The sequence below is a fragment of the Helianthus annuus genome, chromosome 9, assembly GCF_002127325.2.
Source record: "Helianthus annuus cultivar XRQ/B chromosome 9, HanXRQr2.0-SUNRISE, whole genome shotgun sequence".
Taxonomy (NCBI): Eukaryota; Viridiplantae; Streptophyta; class Magnoliopsida; order Asterales; family Asteraceae; genus Helianthus; species Helianthus annuus.
The window spans coordinates 158,407,730-158,424,469 of record NC_035441.2 but is presented as its reverse complement, the minus strand read 5'-3'; the positions used below and the strand labels follow the sequence as shown (position 1 = coordinate 158,424,469).

General features: G+C 35.7%; 2 protein-coding genes across 2 annotated transcripts; both read right to left on the bottom strand.

Moving 5' to 3' along the window:
• Positions 1–38: 38 nt before the first annotated feature.
• Positions 39–1,503, bottom strand: LOC110879207 (pentatricopeptide repeat-containing protein At2g36730). Its single transcript, XM_022127625.2, has one exon. It carries the CDS (start codon positions 1,494–1,496, stop codon positions 96–98), a length of 1,401 nt encoding a protein of 466 aa, XP_021983317.2. The 5' UTR covers positions 1,497–1,503; the 3' UTR covers positions 39–95.
• Positions 1,504–1,815: 312 nt separating this feature from the next.
• Positions 1,816–8,705, bottom strand: LOC110879206 (probable manganese-transporting ATPase PDR2). The gene is made up of 22 exons (XM_022127624.2): positions 8,506–8,705; positions 7,961–8,274; positions 7,759–7,848; positions 6,836–7,026; positions 6,644–6,716; positions 6,381–6,553; positions 6,125–6,296; positions 5,920–6,024; positions 5,720–5,830; positions 5,566–5,652; positions 5,290–5,472; positions 5,144–5,194; positions 4,934–5,059; positions 4,709–4,788; positions 4,520–4,628; positions 4,285–4,413; positions 4,087–4,152; positions 3,892–3,963; positions 3,610–3,761; positions 3,414–3,525; positions 3,220–3,336; positions 1,816–3,137 (listed from the first exon to the last, which is right to left on the bottom strand). Exons 2-22 carry the CDS (start codon positions 8,207–8,209, stop codon positions 2,082–2,084), a joined length of 3,504 nt encoding a protein of 1,167 aa, XP_021983316.1. The 5' UTR covers positions 8,210–8,274; positions 8,506–8,705; the 3' UTR covers positions 1,816–2,081.
• Between the last annotated feature and the right edge of the window lie 8,035 nt (positions 8,706–16,740).

Genomic DNA, 16,740 nt, shown 5'->3' with positions numbered 1-16,740 from the left:
GTAGAACCGACAGTAAAACTATGTAACGGATTAATAACTTGGTGAAAACACGTCTATTCTTCACTTTTTTTACAATAGACCAGACTATGTATACATTATGGATTGTTAATCTTCATGTTTAAACATAAACCATCGAGTAACAAGTAGATATCCACACAAGGAGCTTGAGAATCAAACCCAGATAACAATCTAAACGTTAACCCGTTTACCTCAATGCAGCTCTCTCCGGCGATCTTTTTCAGCCTTTTAAACCGCATACTCTTTCTCATCTGGGCTGCATCCTCCCATTTGCATACTTCTGCATATTTATTCGCAACCATAACCAAGTTCCCGCTCCATCTCGGCTCCAATTCAAGTAGCTTCTTTTGTACCTTCTCCCCAACCCCGTCAAAATCACTAGCACTGTGAACACTGCATGCACTGAGCAAAGTTCTCCACACTGTTGGATCAGGCTCGATGGGCATGTTTACAATGAAGTTGTATGCTTCTGTAAGATGACCGGCTCGACCTAACACATCCACCATTGCACCATAGTGTGTCAACCGAGGCTTAATCCCATAAACATTCTTCATTTCTTCAAAGAATCGGTACCCATCCTCCACGTATCCAGCGTGACTACACGCACAAATAACACCAAGAAACGTCACATGGTTAGGCTGGATCGAAGCGTCTTTCATTTTCTCGAAAAGTGCAATGGCGTGTCTAGCCAGCCCGTGTTGAGCTAATCCTTGAATCATTGCACTCCAAGTCCACACGTTACAATCGACCATTTTGTCAAACACTAAACTCGCCATATTCAAAGCCCCACACTTGCCATACATGTTAATAAGTGCTGTTCCTAACCGACAATTGAGTCCTAATCCTTTTTCAATCATCTGGGCATGCACATATTTCCCGAACGTTAAGTTCCCAAGCTCGGCACACACAGAGAGCACCACCACAAATGTAGTCCCGTCCGGCTCAATTCCAACGTCTCGCATCTTCATAAAACACTCAACCGATTCATAAAACCACGACACGCGAAAATAAGCCGAAATGATAGTGTTCCAAGAAACAACACTTGTGTACGGCATTTCATCGAACACCTTGCGTGCATCAATTATCTTTTTACAAGACCCGTAAAAATGAATCATGGTGTTCCTAACATACACATCAGAGTCCAACCCATGTTTCAAGCAGTCAACGTGGATCTGTCGGCCTTCTTCAAGGGCCAAGAATGATGCACAAGCTTTGAATACAGCAGCGTATGTAAGCTCAAAGGACCTGATACCTGAACAATGTATCCGTTTAAAGTTCAAAATGGTTTCTTTATCATTGTTTCCTTTTATGGTGGCGTAAGTCAGGGTGGTGACATTGGTCAGTGATGACAGTTTAGAGTTTTCAGAATGTCTGTTCACAAGCCTTTTAGCATAACTTAAGTAGCCAAAATGGTTTGAAGTACAGAGTCTGGATGGTTTCATCAATGACTGTTGGAATGTAAGAGTGTGTTTTGGCATTAAATAGGTATGTGAATCGAATATATTAATATTAATATAACGTATACATAAAAGTTAAATTAGTAAAGTTGTTAAACCTTACCACTGTTAGAAATGTAATCAACTATGTGATACTATAAGTCGATTTTTAAGTAAATTTGAGACTGGTTTCTAGTAATGAGAATGACAACGGATAACTTTCACCATATAACATCATAAACAAATATATCTGATACAGATTATGAACTCACAAGTCTGACAAGTAACGAATAACACATACCTGACGAGTATGGTACATTATTTTAAAATCAGGTAAGAGGTATGAAAGTTATACTAATTCTTAACGATAAAAATATGACATGGATTTAATAAGTAACCATAACTAACGTCTTTGGTCTTCATAATGTTAAGTATCATTGTGATTAGTCCAAGGTAAAAAGCTAACGACTTTTAATCCCTTGACAAACAAGCAACTAATCAAACAAAAAATGGGGAACCAAAAGTCAGTGGCTTTCGTCGTATAAATAACCAACTTAAAACTACAGAGAGAAAGATCCAAAATGTTATCATATCTTCTGCCAAAACCAAAATCTGTGTAAAAATACCTCACTCGGACTTCTTCTTGCTACCATCTACTGACTTTGACTTTTTGATAGTCGGCATTTTACCAGGAAAAGCCCACCTCAAGAACCTTTCCCACGTGTAGCACCCCAAGAACATCAACGCCGCCCATATCAGAAGCTTGTCGCGCAATTCCCTTGGCAAAGGCACTAGTTTCAGCCAGTCGTTTAAATCCCGAAACAGATCAGATGTGATCACGGTGAAGAATACAACCGCACCGAAAAGTGCAATCTTAAACGGCTTGTTTTCTGATATACTCTGGTTAAACGGGTGACCCATGTAGTTGACCGCAAAGGTAGCCACTTGGATCATCATACTGACCATGTAGGACACGGTGTTGACAAGATTACTCTCGAATTCGGAATCCGGTTCGATGCATTCATCTGGCATGTGCTTCTCTGCTTCTTTCACTGATGAAATTAAGAAAAGGATATGGACAGCAAACTGACCGAGTAGAGACAAGAAGACGTAATAACAGAAGATGTTAGGGTGGGGCCGCTCGGCGGAGAGTGTCGGCAGTGGGCGGGCATGTGAGATGAAGAGGAAAAACGCGGCAGTGAATACGCCGCTAATTGTGGCCTGAACATCTCCTAGTTTAACACCATCCAAGTACATGACACTCAAGACGTAAGCAGTTGCAAGGCAGTTAAGTCCAAGAATCTTGAACATTTGCAGGGTGGTCACCAGCGTGCTACGACCCTGGCGGATAATGTCGATAGTTGGGGAGACTGACGCATGTTTGGCGGTGAAAGGTGACGCCATTGATGCATCACCGAGTTTGACTATAGGAGCTGACCGGCCATCATCTCCTTCGTTTAACTCATCCATCATCTTCTTTAACTTCTGCCTTTGAACCTCCGCTGGCGTGAGATGGCGGTTATTGACGGCAGGTGTGACACTGCTTGAACTTGGTTCAGTGGCAGACTTGGGCTTCTTCGGCTTAGCGGGCTTTGCTTCTGACGAGGGCTTTGTTTCTGACGATGGCTTATCCCCAGAAGCTGGTGGCGGTATGGCATTCAGTAACGCTACCCCTACATGTGCCTGAAAATACAACTAATGTGTTAATTATCATATATTAATGTATTATATTACAGAAATGATTTTAAGGGGTTGTATGCATTACCTGCTTCAAAGCTCCAACGTCGTTAGTGCCGTCACCACACATCAATGTTATCCTGCCAGATGATTTAAGGGTGGTCATTATGAGTTCTTTTTGTTCTGGCGCCACCCTTGCAAACACCTAAAAGTTGAAATAATTTTGTTAGTGTATCACCATTAAAAAAACATATAATTATAGTTGTTATGAACAATTACGACCTTAACATATGGAATCACACTGACAACAGCAGAGGTCTGCAGCAACATTTCAAAGCAATCACCTCCGATACAAAGATCATGACCCTCAGCTAAAGCCTCAACCATTTCTTCACTGCAAATAGCACAGCCAATGATCGTCTTATAATATAGAAAAAGTTTATAACCTTGAAGGAAGCAGAGACGGTGATTGCGTTACCTGTAGGTCACGATCTCTTTTTCGTCAGGTGAAACCCACTCAAACTGTTGCTTATTCTTTGTCGGGCCAAGAATTAATGCTGGTTTCGATATTATATTAACTTGACGCGCAACATGGCAAGCCGTCAATGCTTGATCACCAGTGATCATCACCTAAGCACAAGAAATTTATTACCAATGTTTTAATACTACTGTATTTGTTATCGTAATTAATTGATTTATTTAATAATTATGTTACACAATTGATATAATAAATGAAGGGAACTAAATCGATGCCACTCACCAAGTCATGTGACGACTTTTTCAATTCAAGCAAGACGGAGGCAGAATCTCCTCTGATTGGGCAATTAAATACCTGAAGTTTGTTCGATGATGACAAATATATCAAAAAAAGCATATTGCCGATACATGTAGTGTTATAGAAAAATGCAAGTATGTAACATATTAGCAAACGAGCACTAGATGCATCTTTTCATACCGCAAAACCAGCAAAGGTGAGCCCAGTTTCCACTACTTCCCTGTCCAAGTTTCTAGCTTCACTTACCTATATAACCATTTAACAAAAAGCAAAACAGTTTAGTGAAACAAAGTACAAAATTAGTCACTAAAACACTATATTGTATATTTATATAATTATATATGTGTGTAGATGTATGTATAATTGTACATAGATTACCGTCATATCAGGAAGAGGTTTATAGGCTAAAGCTAGAACACGGGATCCTTGACGTGTGTATCTCTTGTAGGTGCTTACAAAAAATGCAGGTATATCATTTAATCTTTCTTGGATGGTTTCTGGTGCACCCTGATATTAAAACAATCGTATAAGTTATAACCAAATGAGTAAAATAGCTTTTGGTTGCACACAATGGAAGTACAAATAATTGGTCAACATTGACCTTTTAATATACCTTTACAAATGCATAAAATTGCTCTTCTGTACGAACCACAACTGCCATTCTTTTCAAGTGGGATGCAAAGTGATGTCTCTGAACAATTTGAACGGAACTGCCACCTCCCCTGCAAACAATATAAGAAATGTCTTACAAGTTTCTAGAAAATGAAACGACATATTATATAAAAAATAATGAACGCCTTACTTCTTAGGCATGGCCTTCTCGTCGGATTTATAAGTCCACTCTATCCCCTTTATTGCAGCCTTCTCAAGAGGATCACCAACCTAAAAGCAATAGTATCACTATATAAGTATGTTTTATAAACAAGATGTCAACAGTTGATAAGTCATAGCTTAATCTTACATATCATATTTAGAATATTCTAGTATCATTAATAAAACAAGAAAAACAACAATAGAAATTATATACCAGCTTGTTGTCCACAAAAACTAGTGCATGGCAAGAAGCAAGAATCTCCAAAGTGCGAGTTGGCACTTTTTTAGCATCGGTTTCTAAATCAATATCATCACTCAACCCACCAACTCCAGAGAATTCCTGGAGATCAAAGCACAAATTGAGCATTAATGAGGCTGCTAAACATTCATTTAATCATGAATGCCAGATTTGTAACAAACATACCATGTCATCGGATGTCAGTGTTCCTGTCTTGTCGAAACAGCATATATCAACCTGCAGAATGATAACATAAAAGAAAAGATGATAAAAAGCTAAAAGACGTTAAATATTTAACTTAAATGACACATAATTAAAGTAGTTTTTCCCACCTTCCCAGCAAATGGTATACGGAAAGGTTCTGTACAAAATATACCACGACGTGCTAGTGCGATCAAAGATGTATTAACAGCTATAGACAACTCCATTGGCAGCTCAGGGGGGATCACTGAAGTTATAATTAGAGAGCAGCTCAAAAGAAGCTTGTATCTACTCCTGTTTGGGTCCTCAAGCCCCTATATCAACATGTATCGTAATTAATAAGTTATTATACACGAGTAAATGATTAAAAAAGTGAAGTAGACATGATAACCACAAGTTTAATTTACCTTTTTAAGCACGTAACCGGCTGCTATGATGGCAAAAACAACTAAAAACAAAATAAAAAGTCCACTCTCCCAACTGTTGGCAGTAACCTGAAAAATATATTTATCTATTAGAGAACAATAATAGAGAAACAACAAGAAACAATTACGGAATTACCCTCTCTGTTGAAAACAAAATGGTACGCATTAGTTTCCCTTGTGTTGTTTCAAATCCAGTTCGTAAGACAATTGCTAAACAGCCACCATCAGGAGTTTTCATATGAAAGGTCTAAACCAAAGAACAAAAGAAACACATTAATTATGAACTGCATAATATAACTTATAATAAACATAAGTAAATGTAACATTGTGTACAACCTTATCAGGAGTATGCTGCAATATCTTTGTTCCACCAAAAAGAATATGGTTTTTATCCCGTTTAGAAGACAGACGCTCGTCTGGTCCTCTGCCCATGATTGATACCTGTCAAACAACCATATGTTTGTACTTATGTATAAAAACAAGTAAAGATAAGTATTAAAAAATTAAGAAAAATAGAAGTAAACTGAAAAAATTTAACCACCTTCCATTGGGGCGTTGACTCGCCGGTAAGGATAGCCTCGTTTACAATAGCAGTTCCTGCGAGAATAAGCATATCTGCGGGGACAGATTTTTCCTCTCCATCTTGACCAGCAGCGCGACCGACTGACACAACATCACCAGGCAGAAGATCAGTCCCTGCTATCTTCGTCCACCTGTAATGGAAAAGGTCAAAATAAGTCAACGATTTATGAACATGAACGCAATGTTGACAACATAGAATAGTATAAATTACTTACTTGCCACAACGATAGACCATTAGCATCTGGTTATCTACTCTAACACGTCTTAGCTCTGATAAAGTTTTTAACCGACTTTTGGCCATTGTTGACTCAAACATAAACAGCATAAAGAGGGTGAACAGGCTATAATACCAGTATTCATCTAGACACCAAAGTCCCACACAAAAGACCTAAAGATCAAAGAGAATGATAACTGCTTATTTCAGAAACAATAACATAAGCACATGCTAAAGCTATTAAAAAAAATTCTTAATGCTGACCTGAAAGACAAAGAAAGGCTCCATGCAGTTCTCTTTCATCAATTTCTGAAACGTTGGCTGTGGATACTCAAATCTACATAGATGTCAAAAAATATGAAATTTAAAATTCAAAACTGTAGAATCAAATATACAAATTCAAGACTGTAGGATCAAACGGTAAAAAGTGGACTTGCAGTAAGTAAAGAAACTTACACATTGCGACCCCACTTCTCAGCAGCAACTTGAACTTTAGCCTCCGTGCCATGCCCAGTGCTTTTGAGATAGTAGCCGAAAGTTTCCTTGGAGGGGTAAGGAAGCTTGCAGAAAGTTTTTTTCTCATTTGAATAAATGAAACACTGCTTTCGGAAATCAAAGTATATCTCATCTGTCGAAGAGCCTGCCAACTGGGCGAATAAAAAATATGTTGATGTCAAACACATGATGCATTTAAATTCAAACAAAAACATAAACTTGAAAAGGAGATACATTTTCTAATCTATGTACTATACTACTACGTATGCCCATCTTATTGACCCCTTTTATACAATACTTCTTAACCACTAATGCAAATTAGTTGATTTAGTCCCCATGTAATGAAACATAAGCCCCCAATGGGACATCTTGGTGGTTAAGTGGTGTACTCCATTGGTTTTAAAAGGCGACAGACGCACAAAACCGATAGCCGATAGGGTCTAATACTGAGGTGCAAAGTGCACCACTTTTCATACCGGAGGCTCAAATTATTATATATTTTTTATATATTTCCTATAGGTTTCTAGCATCATTTACCCGATATTTAGACACAAATAAGCTTTGTATATGTTTTAGTATGCAGATTATCTACATGTACAGCCTGAAAAGCATACTGTACAACATCCTGCTGCACAATAACATGGCACTTACAAGAGGCGCGCGCCTCAAGGTCACATTTTTGCCAAAAAAAACACACCTTGGGTACGCTTCCTATAAAACATGTGCCTTATGTTGGCTGAAGCAAAGAGGCTTGCGCCTTTTTTTAAACCAAGTATATACCAAAAGGTTGGGAGTTCAAATATTGCAGTCAGGTTGTGGTATCAAAAAAATTGTAATGGAACATAAAATGATGTAACATCAAGAAAATAAGGTGAGCTTACAACCTTCCGGAAATGTAGTGGTATTACTTCTTTAGAGCCACAAAATTTGGCTGGAGTGATTTTGCATGCATTGGCATGCTGAATATCTTTAACCTGAAAAACAAAGAAATTGATCACTACCAAAACATTATACTTTCTTCATAATGCAATGGCGAACCAATTATAACAACAAATTAAGTACAACAAGCAGTTCAGAACCACTGACCTTTGAATACTGAACGAAGCATTTAAAATCCACCGACCACACTGTAAACAGAAACACCAATGTGTGGACAGCAACCAGACCACCATAAATTATAAACGCATCAAGGAATTCCAAACTCGGTAAAACAACAACCAACCACGCCGCATACAGTATCGCAAACGGCCACGTATCCAATCGCCACAGCAATCTCCTCTTCTTCAGCAAATCAACAGTATCAACCACTTTCCCATTCACATGAAACCTAGTCATCTCCCCTCCTCTCCTAACTAACTCCAAATCTACTAACAATCAGTTGTCCTCTTTTGAAGTCTAGACTGCAATTATTAAACACATAATTAAGTAAATCAAAACCCTAACACAGCTATAACTTGTACTAATTATCTTATCATACATAGTTTAACAGTTTAACTGTTTAAGTTCACTTTACTATCGGCAAAAGAAGTTCTGAAACCTAAGCAATCGGAACAACATAATTTAATATTTTATGGCTAAAACGAGTTAAAACTGAAAAATAAAAGGTGAAAAGTGATCAGGAACTGGCTTACTTGTGAGTAGATCGTTAGGGTTTATGAGGCAGTGAGAGTGCCGGTGACGGTGGCGCCTGCGATTTAGGGTTTTGATTGGTGGTAAAACAGGCGGAGATCTGGTGGAAGCGATCGGAGGAAACACAAGAAAGAATCGTTGCCCAAAGAAGTGACCAAAAGATCGGACGCAGTTTAGCTTTGTTGTATGTTATGGAAACGGTCCTTCAACTATTGCGTTACTTGCTTATTTGGATATATGTTTAATTTAAGTTCAGTCTCATTAGGAAACGGTTGGTTTCGGGTTAAAATGGTGGACATGTTTGGTTAAATAGGTCGGTCTTGGGTTAATATGCGAATTCATGGATTGACTCTTTTATAATTGTATGTTTCATGAGAAGTGTTTTACTGTCTAAGCTTAAGTCGGTTAGTTATCTTATGTTAAAGATTAATTGTTAAACAAGATTTTGTGTTAAGGTTTGTGGTTTAAATTTAAATGTTCATACACAGTTGTGTTTACTGGAAAAAAAATTAATTCACAAAATAAAGGTAAAGGAAAGATCGGATTAAACAGATGGTGTATATATACATGAGTAGTGTATGCATTTATCGTTTATCGTTTATCGTTTATAGTAGTTAGAATTCATTACATGTAAGTTGGGTTGTAAAATAGATGTACTGGAAGGTGAAAATGGTGTTTTAGAGATGCTAAAAAGGAGATAGTCAAAGTTGAACTAGGTTCGAAAGTTAGGTCGACCTTGATCTAATGATCAAGTATTTTTAATGTCTGGTTTTTTAAATTAGAAAAGAAAATGGTATTCATTCACTTAGCAATAATTATTGATTTGAATAAGAAGTTTATAAGTAAAGTACTATGGTTGGACGAACAATATTAGATCGAATCTCTCGATATGTGTGTATGGATCAAACCATGTATTTTGGATAAAACCGATCATATTGTAGTTAACTAATCGTGTTATCACCTGTGGTGTTTGATATAAACTTATGCTTAACTGAATTTTTGGATGTTTGAAATTATGATGACGCAACTGCAATTATAAGTTGCAGGGATTGTTAACCGTTTCGCGGACTTCCACACTTGTACATAGAATTAAAAAGTTTGGGGTCCATATTTTCAATAAGTGTTATAATTTTAAGGAATAAGGGATTTTATTAATCCTAACTATTTTTCATTGGCGAGGCAAAGAAGATTAACCTTATTTGTCGAGACACAAATCACAAACTTATCACCAGATTAGTTTAGTGTTTCTTCAAAATTACATATCTCACACGTTTATATCCCGTACATTAATAACCTGAAAATAACTAAAAACGATAGCAATATCATCTTTGATTGCTACATACCCCTTGTCATATATCTTAGAAAAAATGTTTGGGTCATCTTTGGGTTTACAAACAACCCTTTAGTAGTTTGGGAATGGGATAGGACTTAAGTTTAGTTTGCTTATTTGGTCTTTAATAAAGTCTAAAACTAAATAGTAATTTGAGCATATGGCCCAACTCAAGCATATTATGTAGTTTTTTCTCAAGTGGTAATTATGAAATGGCCCAAATTTTAAATAAACAAACATTTTATATTTTCAGTTTTCACATTACTAAACCATCAAAGTTCAAACCAAACAAGTGGTAATTAGGAAATGGTCCAAATGAATTTGAGGCAAATGGTTGTTCACGATTGTACGAAATATGATGGAGTTATATATTTTTCTAGATATGTTCGAATCTGGGCATGTGGACATACGAAGCACGACGGTCAACTTCAAAAATGCAAACAAACAACATTTAAATTGGTCATTCTATACACGTGTAGTTTATAATATGCAAATTGGATTTAAATAATCCTAACTCACTGTTATTGGCCAATAATAATCCCAACTCATTTAATCACCAATAATAATCCGAACTATTCACTTTTGTTTGTAAAATACTCCCAGTTAAAAAAACACTAACTAGGTTAAAAGATTGCTGATGTGGCTTGCCACGTGGCATATTTTGATGACGTGGCAACTGATGTGGCATTCTACGTGACATATTTTGATGACGTGGCAGCTGATGTGGCAGGTGACGTGGCAAGCCACATCAGCAATTTTTTAACCTAGTTAGTGTTTTTTAACTGGAAGTATTTTACAAAAAAAAGTGAATAGTTCGGATTATTATTGGTGATTAAATGAGTTGGGATTATTATTGACCAATAACAGTGAGTTGGGATTATTTAAATCCAATTTGCCATATATATATATATATATATATATATATATATATATATGTATAGAGTTAAGTTCATTTATGAACACTTCCCTATTTGTGAACAAAACGAACAAATCCTGGCCATAGATCTTCTTCACTAAATATAAGGGTACGATTGTCATTTAACTTAATTTTTTAGTTGTAAACAAATTTTAAAATTAATTAATTAAAAGCAGTTACCATGTTAGGTAACTGTTTCGTATTTTCATTTAAATTAATTTTTTTAATTGCAAACAAATGTTAAAAATGATTAATCAGTTACCATGCATGTTTAGGTAACCGTTCCAATTTTCATGCGCTTTTTATTTTTTTAATTGTAAACAAATTTTAATTCTTTTTGTATAAATCTAGTAGTTGTTTGGTGAGTATTTGTTTTTATACACATGTGTATAGTTGTTGTTAAGTGATTGTTTGTTTTTTTATACACATGTGTATAATTGTTGTTCGCTAAGCAATTAGTTTTTATACACATGTCTATATACTTATAGTTGATGTTCAGTGACTGTTTGTTCTTTATAAAAATGTGTATGGTGATTGTTTAAATAAATTTTGTTTTATATACACATATGTACATATTTTTTTACTTATAAACATTAATATATTATAACCATTATACATACATGTATAATAGTATTTCACATATGTGCGCAAAAGAATATTAAATAGTATTATGATTAACTTCAACATTTGCATATAAGGTCATATTTTTAATATTAAAAGAGAGGATGATGTATTCGCCAAATTAAAAAAAAATTGTAATATGTGATTTAGTTAGGATCACGATAAAAAAAATGAAAATCATTGTTAGTGGCTTCCAAAAATAAATAACAATGTGATGTGAGAGAATAAAAATTACAACAATGCCCTTATTCGGTTATTATATATCAATTTATTGTTTTAATTAATTTAAAAACCATTAAAATCCTATAATCAAGATATCTTCATCCAACGGCCAGGATCTGTTCGTTTTTGTTCACAATTTAAACATGGTTCACTCTTGATCCCTACCCTATATGTATATATATATATATGGCCAGGATCTAGAGAAAATGCCTAAAAGTGTGAAAACGGTAAGAACGATTTTGGTGTTGATGACATGTGGCGTTGATGCTAACTTACCCTAAGGGTAATATTGTCAAAAGGCTCGTCCACATGCCACTCACATGCCAAAGACCATCCACATACAAGTCACATGCATATTACACCATCTTTTTTAAACTCTCGTAACTTTTCTATACATGATTATTTTTTTTTTAAATTACACCATAAAATCAAGTGTTTTATTATCTTTCCAACGAGTATACTATTCCTATACTTTTAAATTAAAAAAATGATATGAACTGGGTGTTCAATAAAAACGCCATAAAAACACCAAGTTCAGAAAAAAATGCCATGAAAAATAACCCGTTGAAAACGCCATAAACCACCAAGTTCAGAAAAAGACCATGAAAAATACACAGTTGAAAGCACCATAAAACACTCGGTTTAGAAAAACACTATAAAAAAATCAGTTGAAAACGCCATAAAAACACCCGGTTCAAAAAAGCACCATGAAAAACTTAGTTGAAAACGCCATAAAAACACCTGGTTTAGAAAAAGCCATAAAAACCTAGTTCAAAACGCCATAAAAACATCTAGTTCAGAAAAATGGCATAAAACACCTAGTTCTGAAAAGCCACATAAAACTAGGTGAAAACGCCATAAAACACGAAGTTGAAAACGCCATAAATAAACTCAGGTCATTTTTTTCGAAAAGTATATCAATAGTATACTCGTTAGAAAGATAAAAAACGCTGAGTTTTATAGTGTAATTTTTTTAGAAAAATAATCAAGTATAAAAATGTTATTGGCGTTTAAATATGATGGGGAAAATGGCATGTGATTAGCACGTGCACCCTTGTTTGAATCTTTCAATTTTACCCCTCCTGATGGTTCTAAGGTTCCCATTATTTACAAAAGTACCACCGCATCATCTTAAGCACAAATCACAAAGATCTTGTGGCTGAAAATCATTCTCACCGTTTTCACACTTTAAATCGTTTTCTCCTGATCTCACTTATATATACACACACACACACATATAATTAAGGCATTGGTTTCTCACACACACTAGTTGGCTTTTTACACACAAATATACGCTGCGCTTTGTCCAAAGCGGGCGCTTAGATACAAGGTCAACATACAAGATCTGTTTGTTTTTTGGTTGTAAAAGTGGGGTTTTGGGTGGAAAAGTGGGGTTTTGGTTTGTTGTTTGTTTGCATTTAGTTGTGTTTTTTTTTTTTTTTTTTTTTTTGAAAAGTTGTAGATTTGAGTTATATTTTTATAAAACATATATAATTTAGAGTTGATTTATAGCAGTCGTTTAAATAATTCGAACTTGATTACAGCTTGATTCACACTAGGATTCACTTTAACTGTCTTGTATATTGATTTGAAAGCTTTACAGACCACTTGACACTTTGGCAGCACCTCTGCTCCGGAATCAACAACGTTACAAATGAAATGACCAAGACACATATATATAGGATTGCCACTTTGCATGAGACAGACATGTCCAGTTCGTATGAACTGGTCACTTCGCATGAACTTGCTGTTTCAGCTCAGTTTCCCGTTTCTTTCATACTACGTATCCTGATCTATCAAACCTATTACAAGACTCGATACAAGATGAAGTCGACAGACATACGCACCAACAGACTCCCCCTTGGATGTTGACGAAGTCTTCGGTGTCGAGTATTCAGTATGACAAGTCTTCAGTCTTGATCAGTCTTCTCGCTCTCTCCAAAGTGTCTGACACTGTAAGTATCTTTCAATCTCTATCTTTCTCTCGCTCATCAGCCTCAGCAGCTTCTTATCTTGAACACAGTTCCAGGATCAGAAACTGGCTCTGCTGTCTTCAAACTCCCCTTTGCTAGCAGACTCCCCCTTAAGTTGTTCCGGGATCGCAATCTGACATAGCACTTGTTCTAGAATCAAAACCTGGCTCAAACTCTGCTCAGGCTTATACTCTGGGACCTGCACAAATCTCTACCCAAAACATAAGTTTTTCATATATAACAATTTTAATCTTTGCTTAACCACTTGTAATCGAAACATTCAAATTAGGTTTCAAATTAATGAACCATTTAATCTTTTCAAAATCAATTCTCATTTCAAACAAACTTTCCCAACCCTGTTGTTCATCATGTTTAGCACTCGGAATTTTGAAAATCAGCTCTGCAACATCAGTTGTCGAAAATAAGATGAAATAAAATCTTTTTGGATTTTACAAAATTTTATGCTAAAACACACTAATGAAAATCTTTTTGGGTTTTTGTTTTTTTAATGACAAACAGTAAAGAAATATTTACAGACAATATTTTTTGTGAGTTTGTGTAAGAGGATCATATCAGTTTATGAGACAAATCACTAACACCGTTAAGCTTTAAACATTTTAAGTTCTAAACGATTCACTTAGATTGTCAGTATACTGATCCACTTAAATTTTCACACAAAGTTCAATTGTTTCAAGATACGAGATTAGTGTTTTAATTGACTTAAACTTATTCGCGTGTCTCACCTCTGAATATACTCCCGTATCCAGACTCCTATGTTCAGTCTTACAGGTGAATGTACACTAATGATCTGTAAACGGGTAATGCGAGACCATGAGAGCTCAGGCTAGAACTTCCGTTCAATCAGAGAGATGATGGCTCGTCTTTCGGTGTGTCCCGTTTGGGGATCTTATCTTCAACAGCACATGATTAGCATTTTTCAATGTTTCATCATTTTTTATGCTGAGGGTGGGCTTTATGATTAAAGCTGTGCAGAATATTATACGAGGACTAGGCTATTGCTTCCGCAAAATCAGAAGTCCTGGTATAATACCCCAGATATCATCACGCACAAAGACCTAGTATGTCAGAAATAGAAAGCCCTTCAAACAAGATTTCAGGGGTTACCTATATATCCGAGAGATGCTCCCCACGAAATAAGTAAGCTTTGATATTTAGGTTTATATCTCGAAAACAATCTACTAAATGAGTAAAAACCTACTGACATGTCATCAGTGAGACCGTTTATCACATTTGACTTTCCAATTATTTAGCATGTTGTGATAATCTACTGATGTACTATCATTTCCTCTTTTTCACAACAAAACTCATTTTTGATTTTTCGATGTTTTTGGCTTTTAGATTTTATCATGTTTTTGGCTTTTTTCAAATTTTCAAAATTTCTAAATTTTTTACTCCCCCTAAAATCAAAAATATGTTTCAATTTTTGATTTTCTGGGAAAATTTGAAAATAAATGCAGTAAACTGTACAAATAAAGTGACAAACTGATGTGAATTGCTTCAATTTGCCATCCACTTGGCTTAAACAATCAGAACTCCCCCTGACAACAAACTATTTTCTCAACTTCGACTATTTTCTCCACTTCAATTATTTTCTCCACCACCTTCTCAATCACATTCGGTTCTGTCTCAACTTCTATCATCACTTCACTTTCTACAACCTCGACCTTTGTGTCGATTTTTCTTCAACTTTTGCCTTATCAGCTTCCATCTGAACTTTATTATGTTCTTCAGCTACCCTTCTTGCTTCAATTTTTGCCTTTTGTTCAGCAATCCTTCTTGCTTCCAATTCTCTCTTCAGTCTAGCAACCTTTTTTCTTTCAAAATCTTGATTTTATCTACAAAAAACAAATTAAAACTGTAAGAATCCAAATTTTTTCTAGCTTTATTAATATACTCTTCCTCATCATCAGTATCCTCATCACTTCCTGAAGAGTTAAAGATCGATATTCTTCTAGGACGATTCTTAGATTTGACTGATTCTTCTCCTGAGGTTGAATCTTTAAGGATTCGAGCAACAAATGCTGTTTTTTCCAAGTTCTGTTAGGATCATACTTATCCCAACTGAATCCTTCTGGAAGCCTTTCATCTTCTTGGTCTATCCAACCATGACAAGTTTTACCCTTTGATTCTTCAATAGTACGTGAATGTGAAGATTGTTGTTGATGTGGTAGTTGAGCAACCTGATGATAAATTGCCTTTCGGTGATAATCGTTGTTTCCGAATGGATCTTGTCTTCCGGTTGCTTCTCTATTTGTACACTCCCATTTCAAATGTCCTTTTTCTCGGCAATGAAAACAAGTAACCTTCGATTTGTCAAAACCTAGCTGAGATGTAGCAACATCACGAAGATCATCTCTACCGGTGATTTGTTTGAATTTTTCTGCTCTTCTCAAAACACTAGCTAAACACCACTTGATGTCCATCAACTCAAGTTCCTCAGAATCAATCTGATCATAATCCTCTATAGTGAGCATCAGATTTCCAATTCTTCCAACAACTAAGCTTTCATACGACTCTAACACAGTAACAAGTGATGCCATGTGTTGCTTAGCAATATCTGGAGAGAAATTTTGACCATTTTGAATATTCAATGTACCATTACATTGCAAATTTGTTGAACTCCGTTGTTGAGAACTTGGTGTTGAGAAATTTGGATCAAAACTTGAATACGACGAATAATATCCACCACTCTGAGTTTTAGTGCTAACATTTGATCCAGAAGTACCATCAGCACTGAAAGCAGTCTGAATCTTCGGACTTGATGTAGTCGCAACACTGCTTCCTCTATATATACACTAACATCTTGTTGCGCACCCGGATTCTTCATGATAGCAGTTTTCTGAACATCCAAATCATGTTCTTCAAGCTTCTGAATAAACTTACACATATTCATATCTTCAGATTTTCGCATATGTTTTAAAATCAACAGATATGTTCCCCATTTATTCTGTGGTAATGCATCGGCTAACTTATCAACCCATTCATCATCTTCTTTCTTGATGTCCAATCTTTTCATCTCCTGGACAAGATGACAATATCTCTCAATAGTCTTCCTAGTCGTCTCATCTTCAAAAGTTGTAAACATATCAAATGATTTCTTTAGTAATGCACGCTTATTTTTTATCATATCAGCACTTCCCTTAAACTTTTGAAT